This window comes from Phodopus roborovskii, unplaced genomic scaffold, assembly GCF_943737965.1.
Source record: "Phodopus roborovskii unplaced genomic scaffold, PHOROB, whole genome shotgun sequence".
Classification (NCBI taxonomy): Eukaryota; Metazoa; Chordata; class Mammalia; order Rodentia; family Cricetidae; genus Phodopus; species Phodopus roborovskii.
Window position 1 is genome coordinate 24,899 of NW_026125327.1, and position 27,223 is coordinate 52,121.

The 27,223-nt window shown below is 48.4% G+C and overlaps 3 protein-coding genes across 3 annotated transcripts; all 3 read left to right on the forward strand.

The window, feature by feature from the left end:
- The first annotated feature begins 1,504 nt into the window (after positions 1 to 1,504).
- LOC127213892 (cytosolic iron-sulfur assembly component 2B) lies at positions 1,505 to 3,367 on the forward strand. Its single transcript, XM_051174351.1, has 5 exons — positions 1,505 to 1,679; positions 1,838 to 1,917; positions 2,171 to 2,296; positions 2,677 to 2,722; positions 3,135 to 3,367. The coding sequence occupies exons 1-5, from the start codon at positions 1,529 to 1,531 to the stop codon at positions 3,230 to 3,232; spliced, it is 501 nt and encodes a 166-aa protein (XP_051030308.1). The 5' UTR covers positions 1,505 to 1,528; the 3' UTR covers positions 3,233 to 3,367.
- Positions 3,368 to 10,828: 7,461 nt separating this feature from the next.
- On the forward strand, positions 10,829 to 13,297 carry LOC127213903 (GTP-binding protein RAD). Its single transcript, XM_051174362.1, has 4 exons — positions 10,829 to 11,210; positions 11,821 to 11,894; positions 11,983 to 12,187; positions 12,948 to 13,297. Exons 1-4 carry the CDS (start codon positions 10,844 to 10,846, stop codon positions 13,223 to 13,225), a joined length of 924 nt encoding a protein of 307 aa, XP_051030319.1. The 5' UTR covers positions 10,829 to 10,843; the 3' UTR covers positions 13,226 to 13,297.
- Positions 13,298 to 17,086: 3,789 nt separating this feature from the next.
- LOC127213910 (cadherin-16-like) lies at positions 17,087 to 26,924 on the forward strand. The gene is given in 20 exon segments (XM_051174375.1): positions 17,087 to 17,252; positions 17,914 to 17,971; positions 18,233 to 18,319; positions 19,194 to 19,238; positions 19,240 to 19,350; positions 19,421 to 19,559; positions 19,884 to 20,042; positions 21,527 to 21,591; positions 21,593 to 21,724; positions 22,276 to 22,398; positions 22,575 to 22,725; positions 22,900 to 23,127; positions 23,208 to 23,284; positions 23,359 to 23,547; positions 23,630 to 23,871; positions 24,378 to 24,511; positions 25,115 to 25,357; positions 25,498 to 25,605; positions 25,923 to 26,039; positions 26,744 to 26,924. Coding segments are annotated over 19 exon segments (2,493 nt in total). The 5' UTR covers positions 17,087 to 17,252; positions 17,914 to 17,926; the 3' UTR covers positions 26,842 to 26,924.
- Positions 26,925 to 27,223: the final 299 nt, after the last annotated feature.

A 27,223-nucleotide genomic window follows, 5' to 3' on the forward strand; every position in this document is an offset into this window, starting at 1 on the left:
CCAAACAAATGAAAGACCTATATAACAAGAACTTCAAGTCTCTAAAAGAAAGAAATTAAAGAAGACATCAGAAAATGGAAAGGTCTCCCATGCTCTTGGATCGGTAGAATCAACATAGTAAAAATGATAATCCTACCAAAAGTAATCTACAGACTCAATGCAAACCCCATCAAAATCCCAGCACAATTCTTCACAGACCTGGGAAGAACAATCTCAATTTCATATGGAAACACACAAAAAAAAAAAAAAAAACAGGATAACCAAAACAATCCTGTACAATAAAGGATCATCTGGGAGCATCACCATCCCTGACTTCAAACTCTACTATAGAGCTATAGTAATGAAAACAGTTTGGTATTGGCATAAAAACAGGCAGGTGAAACAGTGGAAACAAGTCAAAGACCCTGATACCAACCTATACCTATGAATGCCTATTTTTTTACAAAGAAGCTAAAAATATAACTTGGAAAAAAGAAAGCTTGTTCAACAAATGGTGCTTGTATAACTAGCTATCAATAAGCAAAGAATACAAATAGATCCATATCTATCACCATGCACAAAACTCAAGTCCAGATGGATCAAAAACCTCAATATAAATCCAGCCACACTGAACCTCACGGAAAATACATTTGAATGCATAGGCACAGGAGACCATTTCCTAAATAGAACACCAGTAGCACAGACACTGAGAGCAACAACTAATAAATGGGACCTCCTAAAAACTGAGAAGCTTCTGTAAAGCAAAGAGCATGGTCAACAAGACAAAATGGCTCTCTACAGAATGGCAAAAGATCTTCACCAACCCCACATCTGACAGGGAGCTGATCTCCAAAATATATAAACAATTCAAGAAACCAGACATCAAACTACCAAAAAAAAATCATTTTTGCTTTCAGGATTCATAGTTTACAGGATCCACCTTCAAGTTTACACTATCTTATCTATTTTAGACCCTGGTCTGAAAGGCTACATCGGCCCTCCCCAACTCATACGTGAATATGACGTTTTCAATGAAACCTCTCCCCCATAGGCCTTTCTTCCCCGGTGTAATTCAAGTTCATGATCGCTTGTGTACATAAAAAGTATGTCATTAGTGCCTGCCAATCCCTGCTCGGAGAAGCGAGCATGTCTTTTGTGGATCTATGGTTCCGAGATAGCCAGAGAGCGAGCTTGAGCATCCGAATGCCCTTTCGGCCTAGCCTCCTGAAGGGGGTGGTAGAGGTTCAATCTCAAGGGGCCCTTATCAATCGGTTGGCTTCTGCACTCCAGCTCCCGGCAGGATCGCTCGGCCAAGAACCGCGGGAGTCTCTTCTGATACCCTGGCTAGAACTACCAGCATTTTTCCGGCTCAGGGTAGCAGGCAAGACAAATAGAATGCTTCTTGTAAACTATCCGCCGAATCCCGAGAGCCTGGCATGTCCCTTGTGCGACCCCGTAGTCACACCACGCCCTCTACTCATTCCCAGGAAGTGCGCGGTAGCGGCGGAAGTACACAACACCCGGAGGTTTTGGGAACCGCGGTTCCGGGATGGTGGGCGGCGGTGGTGGCGGCGGTGGTCGCGCCGGGCTTCTAGAGAACGCCAACCCCCTCATCTACGAGCGCTCGGGGGAGCGGCCAGTGACGGCGGGCGAGGAAGACGAACAGGTGCCCGACAGCATCGACGCCCGCGAGATCTTCGATATCCGCCGCGGCTGGGAACTGGCGGGATGGTGGGGGCCTGGGGTACCGGGAAGAAGTGGTGTGCAACACCGTGGTGGAGGGGTGTCCGGGATAGGCATGTCTGCGGAGGTTTTGAGTGGGCCAGAACTTAAGAGTTCCTTTTCCTTCACTTGGCACATCTTATTCGCTCCATTAATGACCCGGAACATCCACTGACACTAGAGGAATTAAACGTAGTAGAACAAGTTCGGATTCAGGTGAGTCACCTATCGTGTCAGAGTGTGATAGCTTGTCCAAAGTACTTTAAACGGTTCTATTATGCTTTAGAGGCTGGCGTTCACCATTCACAAGCACCTAAGAGGAGCTTGGGGCGGGAGGTTGCTTTTACCAGTTTATGGATGTTAAAGCTGAAGCCCATAAAAAGTTAAATGCCCAAATTAATAGATTAAAGAGAGGGTTTCGGTGCTACGGGCGGTCGTATGATCTTTATAATCTCCCTTGCCAACACAGGTTAGCGACCCTGAGAGCACAGTGGCTGTAGCTTTCACGCCCACCATTCCACACTGCAGCATGGCCACGCTTATAGGCCTTTCTATCAAAGTCAAGCTCCTTCGATCCCTTCCCCAGCGTTTCAAGGTCAGTTGGAGTCCAGCCTAAGGGTGAAACAACTTCTGAGGAGACAGGGGACATCAGAGTGGAGACTGGAAGGATGCCAACTCGCAGAGACGAACTGCGAGGAAACACCAAACTGATGTGACAAGAATACTGGAAATACTCCAGAAAATAGTGAGGACCGTGGCAGAAAGGGCAGCTGTAGATGGGTTTGATGGAGGCACTGGCAGACCTTTAAATCAATAGCAGCTGACAAAGTCCTTGGGTAGAAGTAGATTGACTGCAGGTGGACCTGTGCCAGAATCAAGAGGATTGGAAGAAAGGGTGGTGTGGAGGTGGTGTCTGGAGGGAAGGGATCAAAAAAGGATGAATAAGTGCTCAGGCCCAGGTTGTCTTTCTCCCAGATGGATGTGCACATTACACCCGGGACCCACGCTTCAGAACATGCAGGTTAGTGTGAGCTGATGGGGATGTTGATTCCCCCACCACCACCAGGGCCCCAAACTGTGTGAGACTTCCCCTTTGCCACAACAATTTATAAGGAAAATTAGGACTAGGGTTCTGTCTAAGTGAATAAAAAAAAAAAAAAAATTGCCAGATACAGCCTAGACCAAACTGGCCTGCTAAGTCTCCTACTTCCCATGAACTTCCCATATTCCCCAATGTCATTGTGTCAGGCTTCAGGAATACTGGAGGCAGGCTAAGCAGTCCCTGGAGGCATGGGGTATTCCTGACAAATAAGATAGGGAGCCCTGGGAAGGTGAAAGGAGAACTTTATTGGTAGAGGTATAATCTGTACTGAGGCTAGCAACATGGCTAACGTTTCTTTAACCCTATTTTTCTACCTCTCTTTCCTACCTAGTGAACAAACAGCTTGCAGATAAGGAGCGAGTGGCAGCTGCCCTGGAGAATACCCACCTGCTAGAGGTCGTTAATCAGTGTCTGTCAGCCCGATCATGAGCCTGGTTTTTGACCACCAGCCTGCACACAGGTGTCCTGGCCTCAGCTCCACCAAGGAGGGCTTGTGACTTTGTTTTCTTGAATCACTGACAATGAGAAACTAACATTTTGTAATAAACCCTTAATTTATGTTCATTTCCCAGCATGCCTTAGCATCTTTCCTGTTGGAGTCATTCAGGGTTGTGGAGGGGATAGTGATGTCTATGAAGGATGGGCCCATGAGGTGCCCCATCATTTTTGATTTCTCCCAGTGGGGCTGGAAAGGTGGCTCAGCAGTTAAAAACACTACTGCTCTTGCAGAGGACCTGGTTTAGGTTCCTAGCACCTACATAGAGGCCCACAACCATCTGTAACTTCAGTTCCAGGATCTAATGGCCTCTTCTGGCCTCTATAGACACAAGGGGCACACACGGTACACATACATTCAGACAAATATTCATATGCATAAAATAAATTAGTAAGTTGGGTGTTGTGGTGTACCCTTTTAGTCCCAGCATTTGGGAGACTGAGACAAGCAGATAATCTGCTTTTTGAGGACAGCCTGGTCTAAACAGAGAATTTCAGGATAACTAAAGCTATCTAGAGAGACCCTGGCTCAAAAAAATGAAAATAAATCAATCTATCTCTCTCTGTCTCTCTCTGTCTCTCTAGCTCTTCTAGTGCTTCAGTTAGCAAAGTTGCAAATGTAAAACAAATTTTTTTTAAGAAATATATAAATATATCTGGATAGCCAAGCCACCAATGGGTTCAACTCAGTAGATTCAGTTGACCTGTTGTGACACTGGCCTTATTTGTATGTATTTATAGAACTATTTCTAGAGGAACCTACAGAAACATCCTAAACTGATATAAGTCTGATGTCTTAGTTTCTTTTCTGTTGCTGTTATAAGACTCCATGGCTAAGGCAACTCAAAAGAAATGTTTATTTTGAGGCTTACTGTTTGAGAGGTCAGAATCCATGATGGCAGTGAAATGACATGGCAGCGATCAGCTGAGAGCTCACATCTTAGTCCACAAGTTGGAGTCAGAGAGAGAAGGACATTGGGAATAGTAGGAGTCTTGAAACTTCAGCCTACCTCCAGTGACACACCTCCTCCTCCAAGTCCACTCCTAATTCTTGCCAGTTCCACCTGGAAATGAAGTATTCAGATATATGAGCCTATAGGGGTCATTCTCATTCAAACCACCACAAACAACTGTATAACACAGTTCTTTATCTGCCCCCCCCCCAAAAATAAAAAGCCTGATCTGAGAATGGTACTGCATGCCTGTTATTCCAGGTCATCCTTAACTACGTAGTAAGTTTAAAGTGAGCTTACATGAGACTGTCTCAAAACAAAACAAAAAAATAATATCCAATATCCAGTCGTATATGTGTTTTCCCAAAGTCTATGTTGTGTCTGGTTCTCTCCAGCTTCTAAGATTTTTTCTCTCCCCTTCCCACTGGTAGTCAGTTTTCCATAACTACATACATGAAGTAACTTATAAAGGGAGGAAGTTTGGAGGCTGGGGAGATGGCCAGCAGTTAAGAACATGTACTGTTCTTCCAGAAGGCCTGAGTTTGGTTCCCAGCACCCATATCAGATAGCTCAGAACCACCTGTAACTCCAGTTCCAGAGGATCTAGCACCCTCTTCTTGCCTATACAAGCACTCAACACACCATATGGAAGATAGACACACATGCATACAAATAAAAGAAAAAACATGGGTTTTTGTTTTGTTTTGTTTTGTTTTTAGAAGAGAGGCCTACACAGATGATTCAGCAGTTGAAAGTACTTGTTCCTCTTGCAGAGGACCAAGGTTTGATTACTAGCATCCACATGGTGACTCATAAGCATCCATAACTCCAGTTCCAGGGGACCTGAGGCCCTCTTCTGGCTTCTGCAGACACGAGGCATGCCTATGATGCATAGATATACATGCTGGCAAATTTTTAAAAATAAATCTTAAAAAAAAAAAGATTTGGCTTACTGCTGGTACTGATGTTTTGGGGCCTGTGGTGAAGTGCCACATTGTTACAGAGTATATAGCAGAGAAAAAAAAAAAAAAAAAAAAAGGATTAAGACCAGCCAGAGTTACAGTCTGCTTCAAGTAGATCCTGAAGAGCTCCCATTAGACATAACCTCTTTTAAAAAAAAAAAAAAAATCCAGGAGAGTTATTTTAGAGAAGTCCCACCATGAGCTGTTTCCTTGTCCACTGGAAGTTAGTCTAAAGGCCTAACTGAGCTCAGGTTTGAGGGGTTTCCCCAGGAGTGGTCTGTGTAACTTGCAGATAGGATACCTATTTGTCCACTGATGGTGATACTTAGCCTAGTCCCCAGATCAAAATAGTAATACTCATTTTCTCTACTGAAAGGATCCTGGAGAATCACCATCCATCCTTCCAGGAGTTTGTGTCACCCTAGGTAATGGGTAAGCGAAGTGAACCTCTATAAAAAAGGCTGTGTCTGGGCCTCTGCCTCTTGTTGGCCCTATGCCCAGAGTGCACTTTGTCATCTCAAGAGAGACCACTGGTCTTAGGTCTTAGCCATTTGGAAGCTCTTTCCAGGACTGCCTTGGGATTTTCTGCTTCTGTCTCTGATAGGATGCCCTCCTCTACTGGAGCCCAGACATAATTGTGGGCGATGTCCTAATGGGTCCTCATCAGAGAGCCTGGGCCCTTGAACACTGTCGAATTGTTTGCTTCTTCGTTTGTTTGTTTTGACTCCTTGAGTTAAGGTCTCACTGTTTGTGTGGCCTAGGCTGGCTTTGAACTCACTGTGTACCCCAGGCTGCTTCAGACTTAGTCCTGTGTGCTGGGATTGTACACCTGTGCCACCATGTCCAGCTCAGCAAATCACCTTGCTCCATGTGGTGGTTGCTTTTCTTCCTTATCTACACTTTGAAGGTGAGGAGTGATCTAGGAGAATATCCTAAAGACTCCCAGCTACAGATAAAAATACTGCTCCCTTGGCAAGGGTTGCTGCTTCCTCCAATAGAAAGGCCTAGGCCCATCCCAGACTGCAGCAGCTCCTATTGTTCTCAGTTCATTCTTAGGAGGATGTGATTACCCAAGACAAAGAAGATGGACCATTGGCCCATGTCACTCAGTTTCTCATCTGTTCACATGGGAATAGTCATAGCAATCTGGGGCTGCTCTGTGCACATGGAAACTCCCTTGGCCTATCTCTAATGATCTTCCAGACACATTGGTCCACCGTTTTCACCAGCGAAAGAACTGGTGAGATGGGGTGACCCACCAGGGTGATTAGCCCCAAAGATGCTTCCCAAGCTGTGGACCTCACCACATGTGAACCTCAGCATGTCAAGCCCCATTTGTCTGAAGTGGCCATGGTATTCATATTCAGCCATATTCAAAGTAGGAAGGTGCTTTTGAGTCACTCTGACTGGCTTTTCTTTGTGGCCAGGCCACTGGAGTGAAAGACATCAAGCTGCTACCATTTCATTCCCTTTGACATTTTTTTAGTTTTTTTTTTTTTTTTTTTTTTTTGTGTGTGTGTGTGTGTGTGTGTGTGTGTGTGTGTGTGTTGGCATTTTGCTTGCACATATGTCTGTTAGGGTGTAGGATACCCTGGAACTGGAGTTACAGACAGTTGTGAGCTGCCACGTTGGTACTGGGAATTGAACCCAGGTCCTCAGGAATAACAGCCAGTACTCTTAACAGCTGAGCCATCTTTCTAGCCCCACTTTGACATTATTGAGTCATCAGTGCCTGGCCAGTGGCTGTCTGCAGGACACCACCTGTGAATACTGTACTAGCTCCCAGTGAACTTTCTGGAACCCTGGCTGTGCTATGAAGGCACAGTAGTGGCTGGAGGAGGGTGAAGTTTAAGATCTCTGAGATCTTCCACCACATATATCTAACTGCTATTTCTGGACTGTGATCCCTCAAGCCTCGGTTACTATGTCTACACAATGGGAATAACAAATCACAGCTAAATGAGATTGCCTCAGAGATTAGATGACACACAGGAACACACTCAGCTACATTTATTTTCTCCCATCATCCTGCCCTTGACAAAAGGATCTGGCACACATTTACTTAGTATAGCTCAGTGAAATAAATGAAGTCACAGAACAGAGCAGAGGTCCTGAGGCAAGAGGGCTGGAGATGCTGATGATCAGCTGTGTTAGTTCCTTGTCTCATTGCTGTACAAAATACATAACAAGAAACAACTGAGGGAAAGAAGGGTTTGTTTTGGCTTGCAGTTTGAGGATATATCCTGTGGTAAGGAAGGCATGGCTTCAAGCATGTGAGGCAGCTGGTCACATTGCACCAACAGTTGGGAAGCCAAGTGAGATGAATGCTGGTGCTCAGGTCACTTTCTCCTTTTTATAGTCTTGGGTCTCAGTCCACAAAATGATGCTACTTGCATTCAAGATGGGTCCTGTCTTCATTCAGTTAACCCTTTCTGAAAACACCTACAGACATGCCCAGAAGTTTCCATGACAATCCTAAATACAGTCAAACTAACAATGGAGATGACCCTCACATCAGCCAAGTGCTCTTTTCAACATTTAGTCACCTGAGAGAGAGGGAAGGGCCCCACAGAGAAGAGATGGGGTTAGGTAACAGAGGAGAGTTATCTGCATTGTCCCTGAGATCTCTGACCTTCCTTGGGACAGAACATCATCCTAGAGATATTGAAGCAAAAGCAAGAGACAGTCCATGGATTCACTCAACCTGCCCCATCCAACCAAGGGTGATGAGACTATAAAAATGCCTGTTAATATATACCACTTTTGAGCAAATATGCTACTCCATATTTCCATATTGAGCCAATGACCTTATCTACATCATTCTTGGTCTACATCTGAGGAAACAGGCTCATCTGAAACAAATGAACAAAGGTGAAAGTACTAACAGCTGGTTCCAACCTCAGTTTGTTTCTTCTGGGCAGCTGGGAGAGCTGAGAGGACCAGATGGCAGGAGTGTAGCAGGAAATGATCTAAAGGTCATGTCCTGATATTGGATCATGGGCTCCTGGCTATACCTAGGCTTGTGATGATCATCTCTGGCCTGTTGGCATAGCCACAGGAATGCCTGGGGTCTGAGTGGCTCTGTGTGGATGTCGTTGCCTTGGCAAAGAAGATACACTGTTGAGAGGTCAAAAGCTCAGATTACCAAAGGAGAAAGTCATCCCTGTTTCTCTGTATGCCCCCTTCTGGGAAGGTCTACAGCTATCCAACACCCTTCCTCTGCCAGACACTGTCTTGGACACCTCAGGGTTCTTTCCAGCCAGACTGTATGTGTGTATCATGAGAGTGTATGTCTCCTGATGGGAAGTGGTGCCCTGACTCTAGAAACTTCTGTCCTGTAAGGAGAGGCTGGAGGCCCATGGAGCCTCCTCCAAGAAACAAAAAACAGCATGGGCTTCCCGGGCCTCCAAGATCCCTCCTTCATGGAAAAGACACATAAGCAGGTGCCTTGGCTCAGCTTTTGTTTACTTTGTGGGCCTTAAGAACAAGAGGACTCTGCATCATAAACTCCCCTAACCTTATCCCCTAGCCAGTTTCTTCAATTCAAGGCCTTCTTAGGTGTTGCCAAGGAAACTAATGCAGCAGCAGAAAGTCTGGCTCAAGTTTCCATGGCAACCTGCTACAGCCCAGTAAGGTCCATCTATGTATGATGTCACCTGAGCCCCAAACGGGTGCCCTTCCAACCCCACCATAGTCATCACAAATGTCTAAAATCAAGTCCTTGTCCCAAAGTACGTCACAACTAATACACAGAGACAGATGACAGACACAGACACACACACACACAGTGTCTTCATCACTCTAGAGATGAGCAAGGAAGGAATAGGTCATGATATTCAGGACTGGGGACTTTGAGCTTGGAGAGGCAGACCCAGAACTAGACACTCAGCACACCTAATCACCTCTCCTTCCCTCTGAGATTATCCCAGTTTTCACCCAATGTCTAAGAAAGGTGAACTCTGAGGCAGTGGTAATAGCACTCACTACATCTATTTCTCCTGTTGATAAAAGGGGCTGGCACACAAGTACTTATATAGATCAGTGCAATGAAAGGAGTAAGTCTTAGAACAGAGGGCCTGGGACATGGGCAGGAAAACTCCCCTACTCTTGCCCACACCCTGCATTTATGCCCCTCTCTGGGTGAGATGTTTATGAGCAAAAGGCCCAGCATGGGGCTCAGGAACAGAAAGACTATAAAGGAGCTGTCTCATTGAGCATTTCCCCACAATCTGCCTGGATCTCCCCCACTCTGGGCAACCTCATGCCCAGAAACAAAATGGCTAGGGCCAGGGTTAGATATTTTTAGCAGTTACTGGCAGCTGCTTGGCATGCTTAGAGTTAGGGTGGGGACTTGAGTTTGTGTTTTCCTTTCTCTGGCTCTGTAGTTTCTCTCCAGAAGACAAGCATACACCTCCACCTAGAAGGCTCTAACAGAGGAGCACACACACACACACACACACACACACACACACACACACACACACACACCCGTGGGCTCCCTAACAGAGGAGCACACACACACACACACACACACACACACACACACACACACACACACACACACACACGTGGGCTCCCTATAACTCTCTAAGGGGCCCAGGGAGTCGTGGATGATACCAACCTTCAGTATGAAGAGTAGTCTCATTGGGGAGACTATAAGTCCCAGAACAAGACTGGAATAGGAAAGACTTAGTGTTGAAACCAGAAATGCCAGTTTAGGACACTCTCAATTGGAGCTAGGTAGGGTCCATACATGTAGGAATGGGTGTCATGAGCTTTGAGTGTGTCCAGCCCATAACTAGTGTACTGGCTTGGGTAACAGGCCTGGTTTGAATACAAGAAGGGAAAATTCATTCTTAAAGGGACAGTCAATATTTCTCCAAAGGGAGTGTACTTCACAGATTCAGTTACCCACTACTGGCAGCCTTTGGACCAAGCATCCGCCTCCACCGCCTGCCCTCTACACCCGCCTCAACAAACACTCCCCCTCATCCCCCCCCCCCCCGCCTCCCCCACGCACCGCCTCTTCCCAGCTACCTGCCCCTCCCTAGCGAGTTTGAGGTCCTAGAAGGGAGGTGGGGGATTCCCGGGGGCGGATGGATGCGTCAGCCGCCTCGCAGCAGCAGCAGCAGCGTGGACCTGGGACCTGGACTGGGGAGCGGGGGCGGGAGTGGGGGTAGGAGTGAGGGCGGGAGCCAGGCTGGCGGAGGTTTAAATAGGCTGCCCTAGGGCTGCGACCCAGCGCCAGCTGAGGGGCTAAAGTAGCAGAGGAGAAAAAGACTGCAGTTTTGACAGCGACAAGGGGTCCCAGTTTTTCTGAACAGGGGTCTGCGAGCGGATTCTATCTCATTCCCCGGTGAGCTGTGCTGGAGTACAGATCAAATCCTGATCGCGTCTGTGAGAGTTGGTGAGTGTCCTGACCAAGTGGGATGAACCACCCCGTCTGGACTGGGGACGGATGGGGACCCATGTCCATCTGAGTTGTTGGTTAAGACATGGAGACCTCGGGGCTGGCAATGGGTTCTGGCAGGTCCGTCGTCCTAAGCATCTTTCTTGACTCCAGGGTCCCGCCTGCTCCCGCGACAGAGCTGCCATCCGGATTCCTGGTTCCCTAGACGGCATCCAACACAATGACCCTGAATGGCGGCAGCGGAGCAGGAGGGAGCCGTGGCGCGGGCAGGGAGCGTGACCGCCGTCGAGGCAGCACACCCTGGGGCCCGGCACCCCCACTGCACCGCAGGAGCATGCCGGTGGATGAGCGAGACCTTCAGGCTGCCATAGCCCCAGGCTCCCTAGCAGCAACTGCAGCGGGAACTCGGACACAGGGGCAGAGGCTAGACTGGCCCGAAGGTTCCTCCGACTCGCTCAGTTCAGGAGGCAGCAGCTCAGAGGAGGGCGTTTACAAGGTGCTGCTGCTTGGGGCACCTGGTGTGGGCAAGAGCGCTCTAGCTCGCATCTTTGGTGGTATAGAGGACGGGCCTGATGCAGAAGCTGCAGGTGAGAGAATTGAGCTGTTTAGAGAAAGATAGTTGGGAGGCAGGGTACCTAGACTAAAAGTAGCAAACACTGTGGAATTTTAAGAATTTCAGAATCATGTTACTTCTATGCCCAAGATGGAGAAACTGCAGGGCCACCACACATCCCTACTTAACTGCTTCCAACCTCTCCCTACCCATGTGCCAGTCCTTGGTAGGGTATAGAAGTTGAGTGTGGGGTATGACTTCTCTGCGGCTTAGGACAGGACATTCCTGCCTGCCAGAGCTGGCAGGAACAAAATCAGAAATTTCCAGGAGAGGAAAGCTAGGCGCCCACGATCTCCAGTGGGAGACAGCCACTATGCTAACTCCAGCCACTGTGATCACATGCACGCTGGACCTGGGCAGCAGGAGTGCAGGGAGCTCTGGACACCCAGTACTTTGCTAATTTGGGGTCATAGAGAGGGGAGGTGGGGCATCCCATGTCCTCCAGCTCCCAGGCTTGTCATTTTGTTTGATCATAGCAACCATCTGCTAGTGGAAAAGAGTTATCAAGAGGTGTGGTCCGAAGAACTGGACACTGGGAACTTTAGCCAGGCAACTGATAACTTGGCTATTGGCTCCCTTCCTAGGGCACACATATGATCGTTCTATTACTGTGGATGGAGAAGAGGCATCACTCATGGTCTATGACATTTGGGAACAGGTAGGATTCAGTCTGAAAGAGGGAAAGCAAGGGGAAGGGTCTTGCTGGGAATTACAGGGTTATGTGTATATATTTGTGTCCTCTCCAGGATGGGAGCTGTTGGCTGCCTGGCCACTGCATGGCCATGGGAGACGCATACGTCATTGTGTACTCAATAACAGACAAGGGCAGCTTTGAGAAAGCATCCGAACTTCGGGTCCAGCTACGGCGGGCACGACAAACAGACAATGTGCCCATCATCCTCGTGGGCAACAAAAGTGACCTGGTGCGCTCTCGTGAAGTCTCTGTGGATGGTAAGCAGGCATTAGGTCAGGAAAGGGAGGGAGATCCTAGCTGGGCTGTAGGCCAGTTAGTCTTGGCTCAGCTTGAGTCCCTGGGGATCATCAGTGGCTAAAAATGTTCAGTAAGAAAACTTGGTGTTGGAAGGTAGGGAGATGCTTCTGGTCCATCAGGCTCCCAAAGGCCTAAAACAAAGAGAAAGTAAGAACCAGATCTGCTAGGAGAACTAAGACATGCAACCACCCTCCTCAACTGTTCCTCAGGCTCATGCCTGACAGGAGACAAGAGTGAGACTGAGGAAATGGAAGAGCATATAGAGAATCAGGAGGTCAGAGCCTGATTCTAGACCCCACCATTCTTCCTCATCAGGCTTCAGCATCCTCCTTTGTGGCATGTAGTACTTCAAACTTGGTGACCTTGCCCAGTCCATTAGGCCATTCATTATAACAGCAAGTCTTAAAATACTCAGTCGTCGAATAGTTTTCACTTGCCTTCATCCACTACTACAGAATATATTTTAAACACTGGGCTTTAAATAAATGAATGTAATTTTTGTGGGCCACTATAAACTTTGGAGGCACATTCTGCCTACTAGTGACCCAGCGATGTTTGGAGCTGGGATCTTTGTGTCTCTTAAAAAAAAAAAAAAAGGATCTAAGGTTTCTTCTTCCATTACTAGAGAATTCTTGAGTTATCGCTGTCAGATATGGCCAGGGTTTGAGATGTCATACTCTGCTCCTTGTTTACTGGCACATGTCTGTCCCTACCACACAGAGGGCCGGGCTTGCGCAGTGGTCTTCGACTGCAAGTTCATCGAGACATCAGCAGCACTGCATCACAATGTCCAGGCACTGTTTGAGGGTGTTGTGCGCCAGATACGCCTGCGAAGGGACAGCAAAGAGGATAATGCCCGGCGGCAAGCTGGTACTCGGCGACGCGAGAGCCTTGGCAAGAAGGCCAAACGCTTTCTGGGCCGCATTGTAGCTCGAAACAGCCGCAAGATGGCCTTTCGTGCCAAGTCCAAGTCCTGCCATGACCTCTCTGTTCTCTAAGGCCCAAGTGCATGGGTAGAGGGGCTGGCCCAACCAACCACTCTTGATGCCTCAGGGCCAACCCATGCTCTGTGATTCTCAGAACTGTCAGCTGTGTGTGCTCAGTCTCATGGTCATGGACAGACATACAGTTCTGACCAAGGAGGCAACTCCAAGAGGCCAGCAAGGCCTGGGCCCGCAGAGATGCATGTGCAGGCCCACATGCATACCAAGTAGCCTGAACCCAGATCCTGGACAGGACTCTGCCTTTCTCCGAGTGGGGGGTGTGTGCCCTGGAGTGAGGCTGTTCAGTATGGTTGCTGTTTGTTTACATGCAGATTTTTGTAATAAAGACTATTTCCTGACAAGCCAGGGCTGTTGAGTATGTTTCTTTCATGGTAGTTTCAAAAGCAGAAAAAGATGCTGAAATTGAGAGATAAGGGCTCCCAGCCCCCATGACCTAGTATGTGGTCTTGATGGTCCTAATGTTTGGCCTGCACAATGGAGGGAACAGGTGGGAAGCCTATGGTGGTTAGGGAGAAATGTCCCAGAAGTCAGCCTATTATCTAGACTCTTCCACACTGGGGCCTGGCATTGGCTGACTGAAGATTCCATTGCCTCTCCATGCATAAAGGGAAACTGAGGCTGCCCCAGGAAGCACAGTTTGATTGGATCTCACAGCCTGGCAAGATTGTGGGCTCAGGCTCTGCAGCAGTATTTCTGCCCTGGCTCTCCCAAGGAGTGGAAATCAGCTGAAGTAAAGACATGGAGGGGAAGACTTCAGAGATGGGAGGTAAGGTGGCTGGTGTTTAAGAGTAGGTGTTGAGGGAGGCACACTCAGGCACTGATGGCTTCTCCAATTCCTGGCTGACATTATCCTACAGGGGCTCAGCATTCTGTACTCTGAGTGTCTATGTTAATAAATTGACTAGTCCCTCTTTTGAAAGAACAACTCCTGTTTGGAAATGTAGATTTCACATCTGTGTAGGATATGTCCCTGTGTGCCATCCACTGCCTACATCCAGACCCTCCTATAAGTGGAGCACATGACTCTCCCTATATTATTTTTTTTAACAGAGACTGGAGCTTCTTGTGTTATAGGCAAGTTCTCTACCACTTAGCTATATCCTCAGCCCTTTCATTTTCAGACAAGGTCTCTAAATTGCCCAGGCTGCCTTAGAACTTAAAAATTCTGTGTCTTGGTTTCCTGTATAGCTGGGATTACCAGGCCAGCTCTCCTTCAAGATTCTTTCTGTCTCCCTCCTCCACTCCCTCCTTCTGAGTGTGTCTCTCTAAGTGTGGCTGTGGCTGTGTGTGCATGTGCACAGGCTAGCGTGTATTTGGAGGCTAAAGGCAGATGTCAGGTGTCTTTCCCATCACTTCTACCTTGTTCTTTAAATGGAGTCTCTCACCGAAACTGTAGCTTAGCAACTGGATAGCAACCAACTAGCCAGCAAGCCCCATGGATTCCCCTGTCTCCACTTTCCCAGTACTGAGATTACAACAGTGTCACCTGGCTTTTTACATAGGTCCTAGGAATCTGAACTCAGCTCACCATGCTTTATTAACTAAGCCATCTTCTCAGCCCCTCCTTCACCCTTCTTGATACAGGTGATAGCACAGGAGTTTACCTGTAGGAGCCTCCACTTACCTATAGTTTCTTTTGTGTGTATGGTTTCAGTTACCATTGATTGGCTACAGTCTAAAAATATGAAAAGGAAAATACCAGGAACCAACAATTCATGAATTTTAAATTAGATAATGATCTGAGTAATGTGATTAAATCTTAAGCCATCTAGTTCTGTCTCACTCAGGATATGAGTCAGCCTTTGTCAGGAGTATCCATGCTGTATATGCTACCCACCTATTAGTCACCTAGAAGTCACCTCAGTTATCAAAATGGCTTTCTAGTATAACAGTGCTAGTCACCAGATAGCCTTTGTAGAGAGTAACACTGGCAATTAATATATGACAAATAGAGGCTATGAAGTGCTTCAGAAAGTGAAAAGGCCAGTACTGGAAGAAATGCAGTATACAGAAGATTGGGTATTATCCCACGGCCCAGGCATCCACTGAGGGTCTTGGCGTGTGTTCAGGATAAGGACTCCTGAACATGTTTTCAGGAGCTAGCAATCCCACTTGGTGATGGATAGGAAGTGGCTGAGTGGGGAACAGCTATATAGGTCTGTTAATTTCCGAAGCCTGGAGGCAGCCTGGGACAAGAGCCCACATTGTTTTTCATTCCACAAACTCTTGGGAGCCCTTGAGACATGGTTATAACTCTGGCTGCACCTCACTCAGTATCAGAAAGAGATTTGAAGGCGGCTTCTCAGTGTGTACACGAAGAACCCCTGAGACTCCCGTGCATCCTCACCCAAGCAGTATTAACTGCTCAAAGTTTCTGTTGTTTCCACACACACTGAAGTATGTGAAAGCTTGCTCTTATCAAGGTAGGTAAAAGTCCCCAAACCTGAAGAGCAACCCAAGCCCTGAGCAAACTGCTTAGCCTCCTTGTACCCCAATGTATGAAAAAGGACAGTCCCCTTTTCATAATGGAGTGGGTGTAATAACAAATGTATATGCTCAGAGAAGTTCTGTGTGCTGATCAGTAAGCACTCAATATGCGTGGGGCCCCCTTCAACAACCCTACATACAGCACTAGTCCAGACTGGGTACCTCAGTGACCCCAAAGTAGATACTCAGTTTGTCCTGGCCTGGTTTCCATCCCAAGAAGCCAACCAGATGCGCCATGAGAAGTCCTCAGGGGACCCCAAAACATTGAAGGACAGTAAGAGGTGGGAGGCCAGCATCTTCTTACCCTCTCCCTCATTTGAGACTCCCAGAAAACAGAACTTCTGCTGGGACTCCTTGGTGAGCCTTATGGGAGATGTGAGGAGGCCCTGGTCATCCCTGGAACCCCCTCAAAGTCACCTGAGCTAAGTCAGTCTTTTCTCTTCTGCTTGAAGGCATGAGACAGTGCAGTGCTGGACCCTTGTCAGTGTTCAGGAGCCAGTGTGGGGTTTGGGGAGCTTCAGGGGACCTCACAGTTTTCTGTTCCCAAACACTGGTGTCACTGATGTACGGTCTTGAGCTCCTAACACCCACTCAGGGTCACCTGTTCTTTGGGTTACACTCCCAGTCCTTAGTACCACAAGCCACTTGAGAGTACTTGGGGCAAGACAAGGTCAGGTGTCCTGCCCAGAGGGACTCACCGGCTAATAGATGGGAGACAAGCTGATGCCTTCTGTGCTTTGGTAGAGGCAGTTCATGATATGGAATGGGGATACTTCCAGAGATGGTCCTAATCCAGCCTATTAGCATAAGATAGTGGTTCTTAACCTGGGTCACAGCCCCTTTGTGGGTCAAAGAACCATTTCATGGGGGTTGCATATCAGATATCTATATTATTATTCATAACAGTGGCAGAATTTACAGTTAGGGAAGTAGCTGTACAGTTATGAAAATATTTTTGGGGATGGATCAGCATAACTTGAGGAACTGTATTTAAGGGTCGAAGCATTAGGAAGGTTGAAGCTTTCCTAGAAAGGGGGTTATTTGTGCCTTTTGCTAAAGCATAAGTAGCTACTTACCACCGTGAGGAAGTGTGGGACAAGCAGTCCAGGCACAAGGAACAGTATCTGCAGTGATCTAGCTACAGATGCCACTGCACAGAGAACTGGGGCCAAGTCTGAAGCCACAGAAAAAGAAGCTGTGTCCAAGCCCAGAGGGCCAAGAAGTGCTCATTGGGCTGTGTCAAGGTGGGAGTGACAGCCCAAGATCTGCCCACCTCCTAGGGCTGGCAGTCACGGATGCTGAGCAGTCCTAGCTTTCCAAAGTCAATAAGTAACTTGGGGGGATTAGGCGGGGCCAGGCCTACTGCTGTGGACTCAGTGGCATTTTCCATTCCTAAGCAAGAGTGTCCAGACCGCCTACCTGTTTAAGTGTCCCCTTTGCCCTGCCCCACCTAGCCCAACGTGCCAGAGCTCCCTGAAGAAGGATCCCTCTCTCCTGGCTGCTGGACCAAGGGAGACACTTGGGGCATCAGTAGGTGAGAGGCTGGGAGCTATGGTGTGCAGGGCTGAGATTGGGAGTAGGGACATTGCCCTATCCTTCAGATATTTAGGTAAGAATTCTCAGGGATCCATCTTTCAGAGGGCAGATAATGTTGCATATTCTAAGCTACGTGCAAAATATAAAGTGAGGACAGAGTTCTGGCCCTAAGGGTGGTAGTAGGAAACGGGATAATCTCCAAGGCCTGAGCCAGAAGTCCTCTGTTCCAGAATGATTCCTCTTGTGGTCAAGTCCTCTATGACCTTGGCCAGGCCATGCTGTTGAGGCCTTGCCTGAAACATGGAACTGCTGGAGTGACAGTTGTCTGTCCAGGATCTAATTTCTGTGATTTGGTGGGCTGCTAAATGACTACCACTTTAGGAGCTGCTGGGGGGTGGGCAGGCTATAGCAGCAAGTTAAGGGATTTGGAGGTGAAAATTTCTATGGTGCTCTGTGATAGCAAGAGCCAAGAGGCAGTATTGTTGGTCCTGGGGGCCTCACTTGGTCTGACCAAGGAACTGAACATTTGCAACAGAGAACCACAGTCCACTGCAGGGAGAAGAGACTAGTCTATAGTGAGATCCCTCTGGACATGTGCATAGGACAGAGCCCTTCTTCCTGACTTTCTGGGCTAGATTCTCACCTTTCATGTCTCTCAGGCCCACCTTGACCATGATTGCTGCCTGGCTATGGCTGCTTTGCCTCTCTGTTATTCAGGTGAGCTGGGCCCTGCCTCTTCCTTCAGATCTCATCCTTGGCGGTTAGCACCCTTGTCCCCAATCCCACCCAGACTCATCACACTAGCCCACAAAAGTAGTGTGGGAGTCGGAGTTCAGAGTGAGAGCTATGGGCCTGCTGTGGAAGCAGGAAGCCTAAGACCAGAGGATGGATGGGGCTAAGAGCTGTTAGGCTGGGGGAAGGGGCAGAAATTCCCTCTTCCTGCCAGTGCCTGTGGAACAAGGTGAGAATTTCCAACAGGCTTTCAGCACCCAGGCCCAGCCTGCAGAACTGCATGTGGAAGTCCCTGAAAACTATGGTGGAAATTTCCCTTTTTACATAATCAAGGTGAGCCTGCGCACACAGGGTGGCTTCCCATCACCCTCGATATCATGCTTCTCCAACCTCTAGGGTCTGTTCTTTTTCCTGCTCTGGCTCTCCTTAGATAACTTTCTAAATGATGGATTAGTGTAAGTAGCTAACAAGATTTAAATCCCAAAGAGAGCAGAGCTTTGAGTTAAAGAATAGAAAGTGTAATGTCATGTGCCTGTAGCCCTAGCACAGGAGGGGCCATGACAAGAGGATGAAGAGCTTGATGCCAGTCTAGGCCATATTGTGAAACCATGTCTAAAAAGGAAAAGAAGGCCTTTGAAGCTTTCTTTACTGGATTTAAGGTTCTAGGCAGGTGCCCGCTCCTTCTGAGACTCAGTTTCCCTATATTTAAAATAGTGCCTATAGCCTAGATACACGGGGGAGGGCCTAAGTCCTCCCCCAAATGATGTGACAGACTTTGGTGATCCCCCATGGAAGGCCTTACCCTCTCAGAGGAGTGGATTGGGAGGTTGGTGGGGGAATGGGAGGACAGGAGGGAGAGAGAACTGGGACTGGTATGTAAAATAAGATTGTTTCTAATTTAGATAAAAAAGTAAAAATAAATAAATAAAATGGGGCCTTATGTAAAGGTGTTACCCTGTAGCCCAGTGGCTCTCAACCTTCCTAATGCTTCAGCCCCTCAATATAGTCCCTCAGGTTGTCCTGACCCCCAACCAAATAAACTATTTTGTTGTTACTTCATAACTACAATTTTGCTATTGTTACGAATTGCAATGTAAATATTTGATATGCAGGATATCTGATATATGACCCCTAAGGGGTTTATTACCCATGGGTTGAGATAATAGCCCACACCTGTAGCTCTTTTGCCTCTGTTCTAACGCCCTAGCTACCACTGCCCCTTGGGAGGGATGAAAGCCAGATTGTGTTATCAGGGGGACTCAAGCACAGCAGATCAAGAACTCTTTGCTGTGGATCCAGATTCTGGCTTTCTGATGGTGACAAAGACCCTGGACCGGGAGGAAAAGGCAGAGTACCAACTCCAGGTATGGCAGAGTAAGGTATAGGGGCGAGCAGACAAGACAGGACTGGAGATTAACTATCCCTTCTTGCCAGGTCACCTTGGAGTCTAAGGATAGACATGTCTTGTGGGGTCCACAGCTCGTGACTGTGCATGTAAAAGATGAGAATGACCAGGTACCCCAATTCTCCCAGGCCATCTACAGAGCTCAGCTGAGCCAGGGCACCAGGCCTGGTGAGTGACAAGGACAACCAATGTGTGGTAAAGTCAGATAGACACTGATGAGACATCAGACAGTAAAGAGACAGTTAGGTACCATTGACAAATCAGCAGGGCCCATTGTCCTCCAAAGTCTGTTCCATTCTGTACCCTCCAACTTCTTTAACAGTTCCATCTGCTTTGGGTCTCAGTTTGCCTGTTTGAGAAATGGAATGAAAAACAGGCTCACCTCCAGAACCCTGATACAATGCTGAACATAGAAGGAAGCTCTGAGAAGAGAGGGGAGGTACAGGATACTCCCTGTCCCTACCATACTTTACACTGTATCCCCACCCCCAGGGATCCCCTTCCTCTTCCTTGAGGCTTCTGATGGGGATGCACCAGGTACAGCTAACTCAGATCTTCGATTCCACATTCTGAGCCAGTCTCCAACTCAGCCTTTACCAGATATGTTCCAACTGGACCCTCGACTAGGATCTCTGGCCCTTAGTCCCAAGGGTAAGCATGGACTGAGTTTGGTGGCAAGGGGAGTCATGGAATGCTGAAGAAGGGGCCTCTGAGCTGTAAGTGATTGATGGGTTGGAGCTGAGATGAAAGAAAAGGGCATTCTAGGCAGAGGCTAAGGCTGTGTTGTGCATGGCAAGTTTAGATGTGGGATAGATGGAGACCAGTCTAGAATGGGTGAAGAAGCTGTAGTTAAGATACCTCAGGAATGATATCAAGATAGATCTACTTCTGTAAGTTAGATCAGTGGTACAATTTGGGGATAGATGGATAAGTGACTCATACTTTAACCCAGCTGTTACTATTCAGACACCTGTACTGGCCTGTCGTTGGGATTCTGACAGAATATGCCTCAGCTGCAGTCACTAAGAGCACCACCTGTGCATATTCACTATGTTCCCTTTTTAAATGGCCCTGCCCATCCTTCTCTCTCTCTTCCTATGCTCCTCTCTTTCCTCTCTCCTCTCCTGCTGCTCCTATTCCCTGGAGGCCTGTCTCCTCCCTCCCCTTCCCCCTTTTTATGATCCTTTTCCCTAACCAAAAAAAAAACCCTTCTTCTTGAACCCTGTCACATGGCATCTTTCTCTAGCATGATGCTTTTCTTAAATTACAATACCAGCCGTCCACCTTTTCACTCATCTACCCCCAAATGACCTGTGCAGCCCATTTATCCAACACTTGCTCATCTTCTATCCTCATACCCAAAGTCCCACCTAGTCAATCATCCATTCCCTCTTCCTATCATCTACCTATCTGTCCTTCTCTCCACCCTGGTCATCCAGATACCTCAGCAGTCCATCAATTTTTTACTATGGAAGTGAAGTTGCCATCTATCAAGTACTAGTTGCCTGCTCATGATGGTCATAGGAGAGATAGCTTTGTTTAAGAGCACTGGCTGCTCTTGCAGAGGCCCTGGATTCAATCCTCTGCCCCCATGTGCCATTTCATAAACATCTATAACTCTAGTTTCTGGGAATTGGATGCCCTTTTCTGGCCTTTGCTAGTACTTGTACTCATGCAGATACACACATACACATAAATAAATAATAAAATAAATCTTTTTTTTAAAAAAAAAAAAGACTATCTCATTCCTTATCACTTTTTCTTTTTATCTTTTTGAATCTTTTTTAAAAAGTGTGTGTGTGTGTGTGTGTGTGTGTGTGTGTGTGTGTGTGTGTACACAGATATGTAATATTTGTGGGTATTTTGCCTCCATGTTTCCTTGGCACTGTACAAGATAGCATCAGGCCCCCTGGAACTGTAATTACAGACAGTTATTAGCTGCCTGTGGTGCTGGAAATCTAGTTTGGGTCCTCTGGAAGAGCAATCAGTGTCCTTAACCACTTAATCATCTCTCCAGGCCCCCAAGAGTCTTTTGAACACTTGTAATATACTTGGATTTCTGTTTGGCACTGCCTGAAATTGCTTTGGGCCTTGCTCCCTGGGTCCATGCTCAGCTGACCTTCCATCCCTTCTAGGAAGCACCAGCCTAGACCATACCCTTGAAGAGCCTTACCAGCTGTTGGTACAGGTCAAGGACATGGGGAGACCAGGCCTCAGGCCACCAGGCCATTGCCACTGTGGAGATCTCCATAGTACAGAGCACCTGGGTACCCTTACAGCCTGTTCACCTGGCAGAGAATCTCAGAGTTGCATACCCACACAGCATTGCCCAGGTGAGAAGTGGCTATCAGTGACTGATGTAACCGTGTGGCTAGTGCAGCTGGGCCTGAGTTGCATGGACACTTGGGAGGAGTGCCCAGAACTCATCTTGACCCCCATTCCTTCCTGAGATACACACTTCCCACTATAAAGTGAGTAGTAAGGCCTAGGGACTAATGGCACAGCCCATCATGTGCTATCCTCTAGTAGGTATGGGTTTGTGTTCTGGCATCCCCAACTTGACTAAGGCTCTCTCAGGGAATACAGCTGCCAACTTTCACTGCCATGGGGATTGTCACCCAAGCCAGGAATGTCTCCAGCCTTTTCTAGGAATGCCTTGGGGTCAGGCTCAGACTGAGAAAGCAGAAAATAAAGTAACCTTGTCATTTAGGCAACTTGGAAAAGGTTCAGGCTTGAAGCAGTGTAAAGATGTCACAAGTAGCTAACCACATGTTCTTAGGGTCCAGGCTCCTTGCCTGGGAATCAGTTGGGGGATTAGGGCTGGCATAGATCCTTCTTCCTGTCTCTCAGCCTTAAGTGCTTTCATGTTACATCCTCCTCACAGGTGCACTGGAATGGAGGGGATGCACATTATCAGCTGGAAAGCCAGCCTCCAGGACCTTTTGATGTGGATGCAGAGGGGAGGATCCGTGTAACCATGGAGCTGGACCGAGAGGCCCAGGCTGAGGTAAGGTGAGAGGGAAACACAGGGGAGACTGGAGGGTGCTCTGTCACATCCCCCACAGATGCTGAGGCAGTGAAGACAGCCCAGGAGAGGTGGGGCTAGCCACCAGAAGGGACTTCAATCCACTCCAGCCTGGAGCTACTCTTGGCTGATCTGAAGCTCCCCACTGCCCACTACAGTACCTGCTCCAAGTAAGAGCTCAGAATTCCCATGGTGAGGACTATGCAGAACCCCTGGAGTTGCAGGTGGTGGTAATGGATGAGAACGACAATGCACCTGTCTGCTCCCCACGTGGCCCAACAATCAGCATCCCTGAGCTCAGCCCCCCAGGTGGGTTATGGGCCTTGTCAGGAGGGGAGGGAACAGTAGAGTTCATAGAAAGCATCCGTCTTGCTTCTTTGGAGTGAGTCCAGCTTCAGAGTTCTATATCGAAGCCTCACAGTGCGTGCACGCATGCGCTCATACAAGCAAGCTCAAGATGTGGATGGAAATGTTGTTTTATAGGAACTGAAGTGACTACACTGTCAGCAGAGGACGTGGATGCCCCTGGGTCACCCAATTCTCACGTTGTGTATCGATTGTTGAGTCCTGAGCCTGAAGAGGGGGCTAAAGGAGAAGCCTTCGAGTTAGATTCTACCTCAGGCAGGGTAACACTGGGCACCGCCCCACTTCATGCTGGCCAGGCCATCCTGCTTCAGGTGCTGGCTGTTGACCTAGCAGGATCAGAGGGTGGTAAGTACCCTGGTGGTGACCTGGGCCCCTTTCCCTCTGCTCCCACTGGAACCTCACCAACAATCCCTCCCCTGCATCAGGCCTCAGCAGCACATGTGAGGTGTCAGTCATGATCACAGACATCAACAACCATGCCCCTGAGTTCCTAGCTTCCCAGGTAAGCTGACACAGAGCTGCAGAGATCACTGGGAGGGTGCTGGTAATATTTACCAAACATCTCCATCTCTCCAGATTGGACCTGTAAGTCTTCCTGAGGATGCGAAGCCGGGGGTTCTTGTGGCCACACTTATGGCCACTGATGCTGACCTGGAACCTGCCTTCCGCCTTATGGACTTTGCCATTGAAGAAGGAGACCCAAAAGGGATCTTTGACCTGGCCTGGGAGCCAGACTCTGATCGTGTCCAGCTTAGACTCCAAAAGGTTAGGATATGGACAGGTGGGGAAGGGCCACAAGTGTGCTGTACCCCGACTCACACAGTGACCCAGAACTCACTGGTTCCAGAACCTCAGCTATGAGGCAGCTCCTCACCACAAGGTGGTAGTGGTAGTGCGGAATGTGGAGGAACTGGTGGGCACAGACCCAGGCCCTGCAGCCACAGCCACAGTGACTATATTGGTGGAAAGGGTGATACCACCCCTCAAGTTGGACCAGGAGAGCTATGAGACCAGCATCCCAGTCAGCACCCCAGCTGGCTCCCTCCTACTGACCATCCAGCTCTCAGAGCCCATGAGCAGAACCCTCAGGTGAGCCAAAAGCCCTGCCTCTTACCTAGCTTGGACTTCCCTTGCTCCCCAAGGATGACGTCAACACCCCAGAAAAACTCATTTTGTGTATGGCTGAGAATATTTCCCAAACTATGAGTAATGCCAAGTTTCTGGCTCCTGCAGGATCAGGTTGGATGGAGTAAGCAGGAATGGAGGAAGTGTTTAGACCCCAAAGGGAGTGCAAACAGATTGAAGCTTTGCCTGGGTCTGAGCCCTCCAGACTTCTTGGCAGGATGCTCTGGAACAAGTGAATTTTAACCAGACCACGTCCTGCTCCCCATGTTCTGATAATCTTTCCTCTAACTACAATTCAAATTCTTCATCACCAACAAATTCTGAAAGTGGCCAGCTGGGCTTACCAGCACTGTTGTTGCCCCTGAATCACAGGGGATTTGAGTGGACCATGTCATCCTGGAAGTTTCTGGGCAAGAACCTGTATATTGTTCCAGTGTGTCTCTAAACATACCTTCTTCTTTGGGCCCCAGGTTCTCCCTGGTCAATGACTCAGAGGGCTGGCTCTGCATCAAGGAGGTCTCGGGGGAGGTGCACACAGCCCAGTCCCTGCAAGGTGCCAAGCCTGGAGACACCTACACTGTGCTTGTGGAGGCCCAAGACACAGGTATGATCAAGCAGCACTGAGGTCTTCTCAGGGGGTTACAATTCCACTTGGGAACTTTATATGAAAACCACCCTTTAAGTTTGCCATTCAGAATTTCCCTTGGGCTTCTCAGGGTACCAACTCCAGGGACAGACAAGACAATGAGTACAAGGTTAGGGAAGTGGAAGGAGGGCCAGGAGCTGTGTCTGAGGCAGGAATGCTAGGAGATGGGACACTGAAGCCAGGTGTTGGAAACTGTGAATGGCATTCTAATAGGATAAACAGCTGGCCCTGGGAAAGCGTGTTGGGAAGGGTACTTCAGGAGTTCCATGGAAATCAGAAGAGATGTACTCCCCCAGGGTCAGGTCATGTCTGCATGGTAGCATAGACACTAAGACAGACTTGGCATCGAGAGAGATGCAGGTGGGTCTGACAGTTTTTTGAAGAGTGAAAGGATGAAGGACATGAGGAGGAAGAGACTGATGCGGGAAGTGACAGTGGGAAGAAGGGGTTGGAGTGCAGGAGTATGGAGGGAAGTAGCAGAGTAAGACTGATGAACTGTGTGGGGTGTATGGAGAGCAGCCCAGGTTCTCTAGGGCTTACCCTCACTCCCCAACAATGCAGATGAGCCACGACTGAGCACTTCTGCCACCATTGTGGTTCATTTCCTGAGGGCCTCTCCAGTCCCAGCATTGACTCTGGCCCCTGGGCCCAGCAGACACCTCTGTACACCCCGCCAAGACTATGGTGTAGTTGTCAGTGGGGCCAGTGCGGACCCTGACCCGGCCAATGGACATGGTCCCTACAGCTTCACTCTTGGTCCCAACCCCACAGTGCAGCGGGATTGGCACCTCCAGTCTTTGAATGGTATGTGGCAAGGGAAGGGAATGGGACTATAGAGGGTAGGCTCACTTAAAAGTGAGTTCAGGTAGGGTTGGGTACAGGGGAGCAGGTCTGATGGAGCCTGTCCAGGCTAGTGACCCTAATTATTTTCTGTAACCCAACAGATTCCCATGCCTACCTTACCTTGGCCTTGCATTGGGTAGAGCCAGGTGAATACACGGTACCTGTGAATGTCCACCATGATGCCCAGATGTGGCAACTCCAGGTCCAAGGTAAGTCTGGGACTTGGGTGCAGTCAAGGTTGGTATCGTTAATTCCTGAGGGAGCCATCAGGGTACAGGGGAAAGAGCCTGGGTATTCATCATTCATAGTCACATAGACAGCGCATGCCTATACACTTGCATATGTGTAGCTGGGCCGACATATCTGTGCATCCTGCCACATACACAGAGGAGTGAGTATGCACCTTCACACACACACATACCTACAGAGGTGTGCACAAAAACATATATCAGCCAGCTTTCCAGACAGGAGGTTCCAAGCAGCTGGGAAGCCTCTCTAACACTCTCATCTTCATTCCTCACCCCAGTGATCGTGTGTCGCTGCAACGTGGAAGGCCAATGCATGCGTAAGGTGGGCCGCATGAAGGGAATGCCTACGAAGCTGTCAGCAGTGGGTGTCCTTTTGGGCACCCTGGCAGCGATAGGTAATGAAGGCTGAGCTCCAGCAAGGATAAGGGTGATGAGTGGTTGGAGCCACTGCCCTAGGTATCAGTCATCCTGTGCACCCCAGGAAATAGCATTTACTATCACATTATCATCCACTGCCTATGGGGAGCGGGGTGCTATAGCAGACACATGATGAAATCCTTCCCACAGCCTGGGAGTTTGATCCTGCTGTCTCCTAACTTTGTTAATGAGGCCACAGTAGCTCAGAAAAGCTAGGTGACTTATCTGAGGTTACACTGCCTGTGGAGGAGTTCAGCTTAATTCCTTCAAGTCACCCTCCCCATCCCTTACTACGTTACTCTGATAAATTTGTTCTTTGATGATTTTCTTCGATGATTCTAATAGAAAGCTGTAAAAACTTTTTATTTTGAAAGGGTGTCTCACTAAATTGCTGCCAGCTGGCCTGGAACTCACTGTAGCCTGGATAGACCTCAAACATATTATCTTCTTGCCTCAGCCTCCTGAAAGGGGGGTTTAGGAACCTGGGTTATGCTTTGACTTTGGTGAGTTAAGAGCAGAATAGACCAACCAATCAGATTTCATCAGACACTAGGATTCATTACCCAACATGGGGATACTGTCTAGAAAATACCATAGAGAACCAACACCAATGACAAGGAGATTAGTGAGGTACCCTTTTCATCCCTGCTAAGGACTTACCTGTTCTTCTTGGGCCCTTCAGGCTTCATCCTCATTCTTGTCTTCACCCATCTGGCCCTGGCAAGGAAGAAGGACCTGGATCAGCCAGCAGACAGTGTGCCCCTAAAGGCAGCAGTGTGAGTCATCCAAGCAGCCCCAGCTGGGAGGTTGGCCCCAGCTCCATTTGAACTCACTGAGAAAGGACCCAGTGCCCAAGATACGCTGGAGACCAAGACAGAGTAAGAGCCCTTGTCTTCTTGGAGTGGAAACACTATCACCAGGCATGTCCCCAAAGCCTGAGCACTGACTTTACATGATGGCCATGGGAGCACTCCAAATGGCAGCTCTTTGCCCAATAATAAAGGCTCAGAGAGCCAGGCTGGACCCTGAAAAGCATGACTGTACTGTGATGCACATGTGTTCATGTGTGAATGAGCACACCTGCCCCCCCATGCCTGCCCCCTCTCCTGCTATACAAAATAAGTCCAGAAGCTTGGTAGGGTGACTTGTAAAGAACACAAGG

Bases quoted from the DNA above. Each gene is read 5' to 3' on its own strand.
- LOC127213892 (XM_051174351.1), top strand. From the start codon at position 1,529: ATGGTGGGCGGCGGTGGTGGCGGCGGTGGTCGCGCCGGGCTTCTAGAG. The intron at 1,680-1,837 runs ATATCCGCCGCG...TTCACTTGGCAC, and splicing joins CGACGCCCGCGAGATCTTCG to ATCTTATTCGCTCCATTAAT. The intron at 2,297-2,676 runs GTCAGTTGGAGT...TCTTTCTCCCAG, and splicing joins CCCTTCCCCAGCGTTTCAAG to ATGGATGTGCACATTACACC.
- LOC127213903 (XM_051174362.1), top strand. From the start codon at position 10,844: ATGACCCTGAATGGCGGCAGCGGAGCAGGAGGGAGCCGTGGCGCGGGC. The intron at 11,211-11,820 runs GTGAGAGAATTG...CTCCCTTCCTAG, and splicing joins GCCTGATGCAGAAGCTGCAG to GGCACACATATGATCGTTCT. The intron at 11,895-11,982 runs GTAGGATTCAGT...TGTCCTCTCCAG, and splicing joins TCTATGACATTTGGGAACAG to GATGGGAGCTGTTGGCTGCC.